At 36.3% G+C, this 14857-nt stretch overlaps 1 protein-coding gene across 1 annotated transcript; it reads left to right on the top strand.

Moving 5' to 3' along the window:
- The first annotated feature begins 10992 nt into the window (after positions 1 to 10992).
- LOC112695256 (TORTIFOLIA1-like protein 3) lies at positions 10993 to 14485 on the top strand. Its single transcript, XM_025747526.3, has 5 exons — positions 10993 to 12230; positions 12328 to 12436; positions 12724 to 13283; positions 13498 to 13897; positions 14027 to 14485. Exons 1-4 carry the CDS (start codon positions 11445 to 11447, stop codon positions 13888 to 13890), a joined length of 1848 nt encoding a protein of 615 aa, XP_025603311.1. The 5' UTR covers positions 10993 to 11444; the 3' UTR covers positions 13891 to 13897; positions 14027 to 14485.
- Positions 14486 to 14857: the final 372 nt, after the last annotated feature.

Raw genomic sequence — 14857 nt, 5'->3', positions numbered from 1 at the left:
AAGATGCTAGGATTATTGAGGAGTCCATACATGTTACATTTTATGATACTAACTTGGTGCAAAGCATTTTGGAAGATTATGATGCAGAAAATCAAGCTCAAAAGGAAGTTGAAACTAGGCAAAATCAAGAAAATGGAAATTCTGCTCAACATGACCCAGAAACTGCAGCTGCTAAAACTTCGAGAGACAATTCCATTTTGTCTCATGAATCTGAGGGAGATCCTGAAGACAGCAGCACCCAAAATCCCTTGGTAACTGAATCAACCTCCAAGTCCACCAGACCTCGTGAATAGAGATTCTTGAAGAATTATCCAGAGGAACTTGTCATTGGGGACGTCTCTCAAGGGGTTAGAACTCGGTCATCCACTAAAAGGGCAAATGAAGGTTCAAACATTGCCCTTCTCTCACAAATAGAGCCTCAAAATATCAAGGAAGCCCTTAGTGACCCTTCTTGGGTTAAAGCAATGGAGGATGAGCTTCTTGAGTTTGAGAAGAACCAAGTGTGGACTTTGGTTCCAAGGCCGAGTGGAAAGAAAGTGATCGGCACCAAGTGGATATTTCGGAACAAGTTAGGAGAAGATGGTAGTATTGCAAGAAACAAGGCAAGGCTTGTGGCACAAGGATATGACCAAGAAGAAGGAATAGACTTTGATGAATCCTTTGCCCTTGTTGCCCGAATGGAAGCCATAAGACTTCTCTTAGCCTATGCTGCATTCTGTGGTTTTAAATTATATCAAATGGATGTGAAATGTGCATTTTTGAATGGTGTGATAGATAGAGAAGTGTATGTGGAGCAGCCACCTGGTTTTGAAAATAAAGAGCATTATGATCATGTTTTCAAATTATCTAAAGCTCTCTATGGTTTAAGACAAGCTCCTAGAGCTTGGTATGAGAGACTTAGCTCTTTTCTTTTGAAAAATGGTTTTCAAAGAGGCACCACAGACACAACTCTATTTATCAAAAATTCTAATGAGTCTTTTATTCTAGTCCAAATATATGTTGATGACATTATTTTGGATCAGCAAATGAATCCCTTTGTTCTGAATTTGGAAAACTCATGACAAGTGAATTTGACACGAGCATGATGGGTGAACTTAATTTTTTCCTTGGGCTGCAAATTAAACAAACTGAAAATGGTATTTTCATTCATCAAGAGAAGTATGCCAAGGAATTAGTTAAGAAATTTGGTATGGAAAATGCCATACCCATGGGAACTCCCATGCACCCTAATTCTAAATTAGATAAGGGAGAAACTGAGAAAGATGTAGATGAGACTAGGTATAGAGGAATGATTGGATCTCTTATGTATTTAACATCCTCTAGACCCGACATTGTGCAAAGTTTTGGATTGTGTTCAAGGTTTCAATCCAAACCTAAAGAGTCACATCTTTTAGCAGTTAAAAGGATCATTAGATATGTTCATGGCACATCCAATTTTGGTCTTTGGTATCCTAAGATCGATGATTTTTCTGCAGTTGGTTATTGTGATGCAGATTTTGCTGGTGATAGAATTGATAGAAGGAGCACTTCAGGTCTATGTTGTTTTCTTGGAAAGTCCTTAAATGTTTGATCAAGTAAGAAGCAACCAATAGTGGCCTTATCCACTACAGAGGCTGAGTATATAGCTGCTTCTTCTTGTTGTTCTCAGCTTTTATGGTTAAAAACACAGCTTGCTGATTACAAATTAAATGCTGAAAATATTCCCTTGATGTGTGATAATATGAGTGCCATCAATATTTCTAAAAATTCAATTTTGCACTCTAGGACTAAGCATATTGAAGTGAAATTTTACTCAATAAGAGAACATGTCCAAAAGGGGGATATTAGTATTCAATTTGTTAAATCTGAGGAGCAATTAGCAGATATTTTCACAAAACCATTAGCTGAGGATAGATTCTGCATGCTTAGGACTTGTCTAGGAATTTTGAGTTATGATTTCTTATTTGAAAAATACTGATGTATTTGCTGGAACTTTTTGTCTCATAAACAGGTGTGAGACAATTCTGGGCAGGTGATGAACGTTTCCTTCAAATCTGGGCTTGTTTCAAGTGAAAACTAATCTGGGCCAACTCTAAAATCAGATCTAAAGTGGTCCAATGTGTTTCCTTAAATCCAACCATCTCTAGGCCCATATATGAATGTTACATTTTTTGTTGTTGTTTTTGGTGGGCTGAGTGCTTAATTTTTTTTGAAAAGGATTTTTCATTTAATGTTTTTTATCCAAAAAGATTTTCAGATTGATTTTTTTGTTTTTTTTTTCAAAATTTAAAATTAATTTCCTGTTTTAATTTTTTAAAACAAATAAAATCTTTCTTTTATGAGGTCAGGTCTTTTCATGTCATTTCAAAAAGTGATGCAATTGCATGGTTTTGGAAATCCACTTTTGGGTACGGTTACCAACACTCCCTCTCTTTCCTCCATAACTTCTCCTCAAACCTTTCGGTTTCTTCCCTCTCACTCCACTGCCTCTCTTCCATCAAAAGCCTAATTCTAACCAAATGGGGAAGAAAGTTATTGCTAAAAGAGCATTGCGTGAAAAGATTCATAAGCTTCCTAGACCATCAACTCGCTCTCAAGACCACACTTTCACTCCTTCACCTTCTCCTCCTACCTCTCCTCCTCGCTCCGCTCCCATGGCATGAACCAAGACCACGCCTAGGTACCCTGCCCCTACCAGGCCGACACCACCAAAGGCCACAACTTCCAAGCCAGGCTCCTCAAAACCTGGTTCTGCGAAGCCTAGCTCCTCCAAGGGTAAATGTCAGGCGGCTGAGGACCCTGTTCCCGAACCAACACAACCCAAATCCAGGTCGGTTCCTGTGCGTTCTCAACGAGGTAACACTCGAGTCCCTCTCAAAAATATTAAAGAACCAGACATTGGACCTTTTGATCACAAAGCTCATTTTTTGACCTCTCACTCAAACTATAACCCCTATAGATTCAAATCTTCCATGAATAATGACTTTTATGATGGGGTTATCAAGTATCGCACCATTTGTCCATCTTTTCTCGCTGATCTACCATCTTTGAAAAGAAAAGGTTTTCCATTTGTTGATAACTTGATTTTTCTGGACTAGAATCCTCTTTTTGACATCAAAAAGTGTTTATCCCTTATTGGTCAAAGAATTTTATGTAAACATGACTTATCATGAAGGCGCTACTCATTCATATGTAAAGGGCCGAGACATTGTTTTAAACAATGAAACCATCAGTGATGCTTTGAAATATACTGATGTTGGGCCTTGTGCTTACACTTCTGTTAAGTGGGATGAATGAGTTGGAATATCTTATCATGATGCATTAGCTCACATTTGTGAACATGTTTCTTTAATTGATGGTATTACACCCACTCACAAAGTCCTAGGATATGAGTGTGCTCAGTTGCACCGAATGGTCAACAACATTATTCTGCCTCAAAGCGGCTCATATCAAAGGGTTTCCTACACTGATACTCTTGTTTTATATGCCCTTCTCACCAAAACTGAAATTTCATTTGCATACTTGATGGTTAGATATATGTTTGACTCTGTTAGGAGTGAAAAGGACAAAGCTCTTCCTTATGGCATGTTTCTAACTTACATATTTGAGTATTTTGGTGTCGACTTGACCAATGAGGAATATGAAAATAGACATTCATACCTAAAAGGGGGGTGTTCAGTGAAACAGAACAAAGGACCTACTCGATCTGAAAGGGTGGTCTTAGATGATGAAGATGAAGACTTTGTTCCTGAGGATTCTCCGTCTCTCTCCATTGAGGGTACATCCATCTCTACTGGGAAGAAATCTGCTTTGCTGAATATGGTTAAAGATGTTATTCAGGAGTTTGTTTCCCAATCAAATCACATGATTGCCATGAGCAAAGAGCAAAGGAAACTAGCTAGCAAACATGAGAATTTCCTAAAGAAATCAAGGGATACAGTGGCTGTGTTCATGACCTTCATTGATAACCTTCAAAAGGATGAAGACCCTGCCATTGATGTTGACAAGGAAGCTGATTCGAAGGAGAATGGTTCTGATGCCTAAGATTTGTCTCATGAAAACTGCTGCTGCTGCTCTCTTTTTGTCTCATAAGTTCTGTTTTTTTAGCTACTTTTGAACTGTTTTTATCTTAGATGACTGTAATAACTCTAAAGATTATTGCACTTTTGTTACTTCAGTTAGTACTTTGGACTATGGTCTAACTCTTTTCTGTAGGATTTAATATGTTGTTTTCGTTGATCTTGCTTGTTATCCACCCTTGATGACAAAAGGGGGAGTAGGACAATAGGATGGTAAAATGTATTAGGATAAGTTTTTGGCTTTACTGCATTAAAACTTGTTTTCACATGCTGCTTTGCTGCTGATTTCAGCTTAATGATTGGGTTGATTATATGGTGTTGCCTATTTGATGTGTATAGCTCTTCACTGTACTCTCTTTAAGTGTAATGTAAAACAGGAACAAAGAGGAAAGTATAAATTCAGGGGAGCTAATCTTGAATAGGAAAGGGGAGCAACACAAGAGCAAATGACAAAAAACAAAGGAAATTTCTAAACTTACTCAACTTTATTTCCTTCTGATTACTGCTTAAATTATGTTTGTCATCAAGGGGAAGATTGTTGAGTTAAGAAATTAACTAAATTAATTAAGTGATGACAAACATTATTTTTGGGCAAAATAAATAATTAGTGTTGATTATTTATAATTACTTATTACTAATTGTTTATTATTGCAGGCCAAAATTCAATAGCCCAAATGAAATAAAAAAGCAATCAGCAAGGATGTTGGGCTGAAAGCAAGATTAAGAGCCCAAGGAAAAACAAAGAAAGAAGCCAAAGAAATCAAAACGGGCCAAGCATATCACTACCCGATCCAAGCCCGATCTGATTTCAGAAAAGTGATTCCCTCTATCTTGCTCCAACCAAAGCAACGTTTCCCTCTCTTGTGTCTAAGTCAAATTAGAGTTTCAGAAAAGTAAGAAAGAGAAAGCTTCTTCCTTAAGCTTATCACCAAAGAAGCAAGAAAGAGAAAGATTAAGCTTGAAAGGCAGATTTCAAATCACCCAGTTCAAACCAAATCAAGCTTAGGTTAAAGGTAACCCATTTCCTCTTACATGCATCAGATCTTCATCTCTTCTTCCCAACTCTCTGCTCTATTCGAAATGGGATACAAAGGAAAGATAGTTTCTGCTCTTCCCTGCTGTGTATCCACGGTCTTAAACATGACTTTGGGACCAAGTTGGTTTTCAAGCGGTAAGATTAAGTTGACCATTGGAAGATGTCTATGGTTGCTGTTTTATGGCTTTCGGTCAAGATAAAGAAGTCAGAGACAAAGTTTCTAATCTGGGGATTAAGGAGAAAAAGTGAATCTGTGGGTTGGTAAAGCTCAAGGCTCAAGGTGTTGACCTTGGAAGAAGGACCAAGGAACTGGCAAGGAGATAAAAGAAGCTTGCTGTTCATTCAGAAAGCAAGGAGAGAAAACTAGAGTATTGAGGTTTTGTTCTGAGAAGTGTTCTTTGAAAAAGTTCAACTAACTGGACAGTGTTACCTAATCAAAGGTGCATTCCGCCAGTATGAAGAACTGAATCAGAGGCTTGCTAATCTGGTTTTTGCATAGCACAAAGGCTATTGATGAATTCAATCTCCTTCATGTTTTTATTGATTGTAATGTACTTTTCTATGTTTATCTTTCTATAATTTCTTGTGAGAAAAGGCATTGTGAGAAAGCTCAAGTAAAAGCCATAAGTGGAAAAAGGCTGAGTGATACACTTGAGAGAAAAGCCTAGAGTTATTTTCTGATTTCTTTAGGTTGTTTAAGTGTCTTGTATCTTATACCTGTTTGGTATCCCTTTCTTAGCTGGGTTAGCACTAAGAGTGAATAGTTAGGTGTTAGCATAGCCAATGTCAAGTTAGGTTAGAACTTGAGTGTGAAATTGATGTATGTAATACTTTTAACTATAGTGGAAATTCCTCCATTGTTGTGGAGGAGACTGGACATAGGTTGCATAGCACAAGGCAACCGAACCAGGATATATGCTGGTGTTAGCTTTTCTCTTCTCTATTGTGTTCTGTTTTTTTGATATTCATGAGACAAAAATAAATTGTCTCATAAATTTCCGCTGCTGAGTACAAACAGAATCAGAATTGAAAGTTTTGTTTAAAAGGGTTATAACAGCTACAAAAAGGAAGGCATATTTTCAACCCCCCTTCTCTAAGCCTACCACAACCTTCATACTTGATTATCATTATGTTAATGATGAATTTGATAATGACAAAGATTATGATTGGTTTTATGGGATGGTAGTTTTGTCCTACTTATGATGAAGACGATGGCTTTGTCCTGTTTACGGGTAGACAAGTTGAAGTTGAGGATTTTTCCTCTTATTGTGGTGGACAAATGGGGTTGAGGATTCTCTCTATTGTTACATCAAAAAATTTGATAGAAGGTTGAGGATTTTCTTCGATTCAATTTTTGGCTATGGTGTAGACGATTTAGGTTGAGGATTCCCTATCGTTGCATCATAGTCTCTCTCTGATTATTGTTAAGTGTGGCGGACACTATATCTCAGATAGCGCTGCCTCCAGTGAGATAGTGGAGATTGAGGATTCCCTTCCAGAAGGTTGAGGATTCTCTTTTTCTTGTTCCTCCTGGAGATGCATGATAGAGAGATTATGTCTGAGTTAGCTATCGGATATATCAGGTCTGACAGTTCAACCGACACGTGAGCTCATGACTAGTAGGACAGGCATGCATCACACTGCATTTGTTTAAAATTGTTTGGGTCTGCATAATTACTAGATTTGCCTAATTGATATTCTGTTAACTGCTAATTGTACTATTTGTCATAATTACTCTCTATGTGTGAGTTGTTTGATTGTTTGTCTGATTACTAGTGATTGTGACTTGTTAGTTTGGATTATGATTGAGTGTTCTGGTGATTGTTTAGGTCAGAGGCTGTGTTTGATTTGTGATATATCTCTTGATGTGTTGTGGTTTACTTTTGGGTCGAAGGACGTGATTGTTTGGGCAGGAGGCTGTGATTGATTATATGTTGGGCCGGATACCGTGATTGATTATATTTTGGGCTGGAGGTTGTAATTGATTATATTTTGAGTCAGAAGCCGTGATTGGATGAATTATTGGTAACTTTGGTTAGATTGTTTTTTTGTATGTCGTGAAATGTTATGGGATATTGTCAAGATTAAAATTCTTATAAGTGAGATCAGTGGCAGATCCAAAAATTTTATAAGAGGAGGCCAAATTAAATACAAAATAAATTAAAATATAACATAACAAAAAGTCAACAAAATATAATTTATAGTATATAGGTCAAAATTAATAATTATATTATATAAAAATCAACATTCAACTACTTACTTTAGGATTTTGGTATTTTTAAATTTGTTCTGCGATATTTTACATAACTAAAATGACCAATTTATCATTTGAAATAAATTTTAAAGCATTCTTTTTTTCAACATATGCAATCATATAATCTGTTAAAATTTATCTTTCATCTTGTTTTAAAGACTTATTTTAATAATTTTTATTGTTTAAAAAGTCTATTCAACTATTATTGTTGTAGAAAGAGTCAAAACAAGAAATTTTTTTATAGTTGTTACTTTTTTACATTAATCTAAATCTATATTTTTTAATAACTTTTCAATTATTATTTATATATTTATAAGTTTTTATTATTTTTTAAACCTATTTGTTAATTGCTACTAATATATTATAATACACATTATAATTTATACATATTAAGTTACTAACATGTAAATTTTTTTAGTGTCTTAATATGCTAAAATATATTTGATATATATATATATATATATAATAATAATAATAATAATAATAATAATAATAATAATAATAATAATAATAATAATAATAATAATAAACTAATAGTACTATTTTTTTTAAATTGGGACCATGACCACCTTAGACCCCTTAAATTTACTACCAAGTGAGATCTAAATTTAGATTTTTAGATGATTAATTATTGTTGTTCGAAAAGATTCATATGGTGAACAATGATCGCTGCATTGAAACCAATTCTCTTTTTATATATCCTCTCATGATAATTCTAAAGCTCTTCACATTTGTTATCGATATTCATATTTTGTAAAGAGGGATAAAAGCTATGGTCTTTATGATATATTTTTGTATACATACATACATATATATATAGGTGAATTCTACCCAACCCCTTTTAAAATAATATGTAAGTTACCTTTCATAATATGTCGCATTTTAATTGGTCATTATCTTAATCATAGTTGGGTTATTTTGTGATTTATTATTTAAGATGGGTAATGGTATAATTTCTTAAAATATCAAAACTACTCCACTCCCGTCAATTGAAGTACATTTTCACTCCTCCATTCTTTCTTCATTACGTAGCTTCGGTTCTTCCAAGCATCGCTGTCGCGGTGATGACAAGAAGCACTGACGTCGTCGCTATCTATTGCTCTCTCACGCAATCTCTCTTTCTTCAGTGCATCATTCCTTAACAAAGTTATGGGCGACGGAAATTCAACGACATCGTTAAGGGATGATGCACTGAAGAAAGAGAGATTGCGTGAGAGGGCAGTAGATAGCGACAATATTGGCGCTTCTTGTCACAACTGCGACAGCGATGCTTGGAAGAACCGAAGCTACGTGATGAAGAAAGAATGGAGTAGTGAAAATGTGTTTCAATTAAAGGGAGTGGGGTTTTGATATTTTAAGAAATTATACCATTACTAATCTCAAATAATAAATTATAAAATAATCCAACTATAATGACCAATTAAAATGTGACACATCATAAAAGATAACTTACATATTACTTTAGAGGAGATTGGATAGAATTCACCATACATATATATATATATGTTCGTATAATTATTCTAATTGTAGATGCAATAGTATTATGATAATTTGTATGTATGTACGTAAAAAAGAAAAAGTATTTTCATTTTTTTAATGAAAAGTCGATATAATTTTTAGATAAAGACTCCTATTTATTCTTATATCTTTAAAAATCACTCTAATATTCTTACTATCAGACAAAAATGTGATATTTTAATAATAAGTGTTACAAAGAGGGGCACTATAAATTTTGCCAAACGAAACGATAAATAATTCTAATACGTAATAATTCGAACTTAAAAAATTGTACTATAAAGAACAAGAAAGTTTGGTGTGGAGGTTGACCCACTCTCTTATTAGTAGGTTCAACATTGAATCATCTTATATACATACATTCACCTTAAGCTATATCGATAATAACTATGTATTACACTAATTAATATAAGTACAAGATTAGTATTTCATAAATTGGACCAACTTATTTTGCAAACTGAATGGCATAAGGTGATGGGTCCTAACAATTCCCATTTCTCACTTACCTTAGACAACAATAACATACCAAATGATTCATAATAAATTATTAAACTAGGATCTTATATATTAACCCTAGTTATATATTAACCCTAATTTACTTTTAACAAGGAGCTATTATCATTGTACAAAGTATATATATATATATATATATTTGAGCATTAAGTTTTGAATGATAAGGGCCTGCCAACTTCACCAGACAAATTGACACACCATAATAACAATGTTGGACCTGAATGTGTCATCACTCATCACTCAACACCCATGACTATATTCATTAGGCTTGATTATTAATTATTCTCATTTCCCAGCAGTAAATAATAGATTTTTCTTTGCAGTTCATGCGTGTGTTTCAAGTTTCATCATAATTTCCTCTTTATTTACGTAGTGCAATCCATTATTATTCGATTCTTTCTTGGAGAACTTCTTCCTACAATTTTTAAATTTTTGTATTAATTTTAAATATTACAAATTATTATTGTCATGAAAACAAATTCTCTCATCGCCCATGAGATTACTGCCGTTATATATGGCACCGATTTCCTTATTTTTATTTTTTAAAATAACAATATTTTATTGATTGTCTGTGGTGTTATTACCTCCCTATATTGGTGTGGTGTGTAAGAAAGTAAAATAAATAATCATATAATAAGTGGATAAAGTTTTCATTAAATCAAATACATACATTAGAATCTTTTGCATGTGGTTGAGTTACTAGGATAGTAGGATGCCATCAACCTGAGGCAACACAACACATGGGGACTGGGGAGTTATAAGGATGACAAAATTAGAAAAACAAATGAGTCTTATTAACAATTTAATATATTAATTTGAGTTCAATTAGGCAATTAATTTTTTCAATTAGTATTAGTCAATTTTTAAAATTTTTTATTTTAATTCTAAACCTTAAAATTTTAGACTTTTAATTCCTAAATCTTAACTCTAAACCCTTTAAAAAATAAAATTTGCCTATATTTATACGACTAATTTATAGTGTTTAATGGAGATATTATGTTGGATAAATTAATTTTTTTTTTTTTTTGGAAAATAGTTCAACTGTTACATAGATATGTTCTATATATATATATATATATATATATATATATATATATATATATATATATATATATATATATGCAGCCAATAAGCAATGAGGTGCCCAATGAACAGATGCCTGAAGTTGGGAGTGAAAATGTTGAGTCCGTGGTGTGTTCTTTAACGGATAGCGACGAAAATTCAGATTACTTGGTTTTTATTTGGTAAATTCAGATTACTTGGTTTTTATTTGGTTTAAAGTGGCTATTTATGTTTTTAGTATGTTTTAAAATGTGTTTGTTGTTGTTATTTGCTAGACATTTTTAATTGTGTTTGTTTTATGTTTAATTGTTGGGACAAATTGAATTTGTATTTGAATTTGGATGTGATATACTCTTGTTACTTTAATTTATTGATGGTTTTAAACTTAATTTTATAGTAATTTAAATTCTAAATATTAGGTTTCAAAAAATCAAAAAAATCGATCGAATTAAACCACTATTAATTTAGTTCGGTTCAGTTCGACTGTTCAGACAACAGCAAACCAAACAATTAAGATCAGTATAAAATCGAATAGATCGATTCAATTAGTTTTCGATCTAAAACCGAACTAAACCGAACCGATTATACCTCTGCTACTTTCTTATGAATGAATTAACAATCCCCTGACTATTCTAATGTGCAGTAGAAAACAACTTGCGGGTTTCCACGCCCAATTGTTGTACTCAAAACCACACCCCCAATCCCCATTTAATTAGAACAAAAAAAAAAAAAAAACACAGCCCCCCCATCAAGTAAACGACACAGTAGTTCTCGATCAAATAACAAGAAAACGACGCGTCGTTTGCTCTTCACCTTCACTCTCCCATCAACTGCACCACTTCCCGGTATAATAGAAACCTTTTCCCTCGCCCTCATTTCTCAACGTACCAAATCCCAAACCTCACCGGTGCTCCGGCTATGTCGCCGGTAATACCACCAGCTCCGCCGCCGCATTCCTAAATTCGCCACCAACGCAACCGTCTACTCCGGCGTTGTCAAAACCACAATGCCTTCACCGAAGAGCGTAAAGCAGAGGGTGCTTGAGTGCCTCACCAAGCTCTCCGACCGTGATACTCACTCCATCGCCGCTGCCGAGCTTGAGTCCATCGCCCTCAGCCTCGACCAAACCACCGTGCCGTCGTTCCTCTCCTCCGTCCTCGCCACCGACTCCTCCGACAAAACCCTCGTCCGCAGGCAATGCGTGCAGCTCCTCGGGTTTCTAGCCGAGACGCACGGCAGCGCTCTCTCTCCCTACCTCTCCAAGATCCTAATCGCCGTCCTCCGCCGCCTCCGTGACCCGGACTCGGCGGTCCGATCCGCATGCGCGGATTCCGTTGCGGCATTGTCGTGTCACGTCAGCGGCAAGCAACCGTTCTTCTCGTCGTTCGCAAAGCCGTTGTCGGAAGCGCTGTTCACGGAGCAGGACGCGAACGCGCAGGCCGGCGCAGCGCTGTGTTTGGCCGCTGCGATCGGCGGAGCTCCGGATCCGGACCCTGCCAGGCTGGCGAAGCTGCTGCCGAGGTTCGAGAAGCTCTTGAAGCGCGACGGATTCAAGGCGAAGCCGGCGCTTCTGGCGCTGATCGGGAGCGTGGTACGCGCCGGCGGTGCGTCGAGCCACGCGGCACTTAGCAACTTAGTTCCTTGCTTAGTAGAGTCGCTTAGTAGCGAGGACTGGGCGGCGAGGAAGACTGCGGCAGAGGCGCTGGCAGTGGTAGCTGTCGTGGAGAGGGACTCCTTGTCGGAATTCAAGGCTGGGTGCATGAAAGTTTTTGAGAATCGACGATTTGATAAGGTTTGTTTCTGAATCATTTGAATTTTTCCTTTAATTGTTTTTATTTTGTTTTATGGTAATTTGAAAATTGATTGAAAGCGTGTGATGCATGCTTTAGGTAAAGTTGGTTCGGGAAGTCATGAATCAGATGTTGGAGGCATGGAAGCATGTTCCCGATCTTTCTGATGAATTTTCGCCACCTCCTCATTCGATAGCTTCTTCCAAAGGTATTTTCTGAATTTTGTCTATCAATTGTTTGCATGATTTTGTGGTTGAGAATCTGAGCTGAATTAATATTAGACGTAGATATCTAGTTGTAAATGTGATAAATTATGATTTAAGACTATAGAAAGAGTTTGTGGTGGAGGTCAATCTTGGATCATGAATATATTTCATAATTTTGTTGATTAGGATTGTCTAGGTCATTAATTTGCGATCATCTGTCCTTGTGTTATTTCTCTATTCTGTTGGATTGCTTCTTATACCTCTTTTTGGATTTGTGCTTTTGGTTCAGAGAATGCAAGTGATGGGCGCTATCCCCCAGCCACTCAAAATTCATGTAGTCCCGGTTCAGTGATGGTGAATTTGCGGAAGAAATCCATTCCTGGTAGAAGATTCAGTGCACCACATAGTTCTTCTTCTAGCAATGCGAAGAATATTAGTCCTTCAAGTGTTAACAAGAGAGTGAATTCTGTTGTTTCGCGAAGATTAAACTATAAGAGTTGGGATGTTCAAATTGCATTGTCAAATGCTCCCTCTGCAGTCATGGCTGATCAGGGTAATCCTCGGGAGAGGGATGAAACTGCCAAAAAGGATAAAAACAGATTTTTAAAGCCAGAAACAAAGCGAGCTCTATTTAGTAAAATTCCTGATGAAAAGATGCATAAGTTTGGTGTGTCCAAAGCTAGATCTCGTGTTGTTCCTTATCATGAAGAGGGTCAAGACTCAGTTCCTGTAAGTAATGTCACTAAAGATCAATTTAGGAATGACAAAGAGAGTGAAGAGATGTCTTTGATCCGTGATCAATTACATCAAATCGAGCAGCAGCAGTCTAGTCTACTTGATCTTCTGCAGGTTGTTCCTAATACATAACACCAAGTTTCCTCAAACAATCCTTTATCTGTGCTTCTTTAGTTAAATTCCTTCTTGGATGCAAGGCTGGTTATCATTTCAAAACTTCCATTGTATTTTTAAATTTCATCTTTTTCTTTTTAATATCTCTACATTTAGCATGTGCCAATCCTTTAATGAACGAACATCTCCAACATACTGCCCCATATTCTTACAGAAATTCATTGGAAGCTCACAAAATGGAATGCGATCTTTAGAGACTCGTGTTCATGGCCTTGAGTTGGCATTGGATGAGATCTCCTATGATCTGGCTATATCAAGTGGGAGGATGACTGATACCGGAGCTCCTAGTAATACATGTTGTTTGCTACCTGGAGCCGAATTTTGGAGCTCCAAGTTCCGGAGGAAGACACAGGGCCGGAATACATCCTCCCAAATCTCTAGATCTGTCACCACCCCATCACTAGCTTCAAGGCACTATACCACTGAGAGGAATGCAGAAACCAATTTGACAAGCCACAGATTCAGGGCTGATGGAAGCTTCATCACCAATCCACTGGCAGAGGTTCATACAAATTCAAGGGATTTTGCACGGTCAGAGCAAGTTTAAATGACAGGTTTGTTTCCTGATTGCCTCTAGGCAAGTCGAAGTCTCTAGGTGACATTACCCTTTGACGTGGGATTTTGAGATTTATATCCAATGAATGTACAATGTTAACCCTCCATTTTTCTTTATCACCTTGCAGATGTGCTGAACAATCATTACTGCAGGCATGATCTTCTTTTCAATTTCAGTCAGCTTTGATCAAAGATCCCTTGATTGGATAACCGGATTATGATTTAAATTGAAATAGGTGAAACTACATGCGTCATTCAAAATATTCGGTCTAGTCTCATTATTATGGGAGGTGAGGAAGCTGGCTAGACCATACATTTTACATCTTAGTGCAGAATTTAATTTTGCATGTTAGAAAGAGAGTAACAGGAGTGAGTAACGGCTAGATATCATACCACACCATTGAGGTTAAATCTTTGCATGTATAGAGAGGAGAATGACAGGCTTTTATTTTTTTAAAACTTTTCTTGTTGTTGTTGTTGTTGTTGTTGTTGTTGTTGTTGTATGATTGATACCACTTTGCGTTCCAGTCTATGTTAAAGATGGTCACGGACATATCACATATGTGGTCCTGTATTGGGATACCAAACTCATCTATTGTATTGTTCATTCATTTTCTCGGTCCCCTCCTAGATTGCCTTTAAGTCAAGGTTTGGGGCTTGTAAATAGGTAGAAAGGAATGTGGGTTCATTAACACTCTCATGTGCAAGACCCATCCCCTGCGCTTTTGTGTCTGTGGCCTTGGACAGATGTGTAAAGTTAATGAAAAAAGCTCACAAATCACAATGATGTATTGATGTAGATCTTGCCTTGGGATATAAGGAACGATAAAGAGATATTATGGGCTTTAAGCGCTTGGCAAGTTCCGTGTCATTCGTTAATATTTCTTGGCATTTCCCACTTGGAAGAATTGCCCAGATTGCGGTGTTATCTTCTCGTATTGTAGCGTGGTTTTTAGTAA

This window comes from Arachis hypogaea, chromosome 1 (assembly GCF_003086295.3).
Source record: "Arachis hypogaea cultivar Tifrunner chromosome 1, arahy.Tifrunner.gnm2.J5K5, whole genome shotgun sequence".
Classification (NCBI taxonomy): Eukaryota; Viridiplantae; Streptophyta; class Magnoliopsida; order Fabales; family Fabaceae; genus Arachis; species Arachis hypogaea.
The sequence above is the reverse complement of the archived record's forward strand: the minus strand, read 5'-3'. Positions and strand labels throughout refer to the sequence as shown.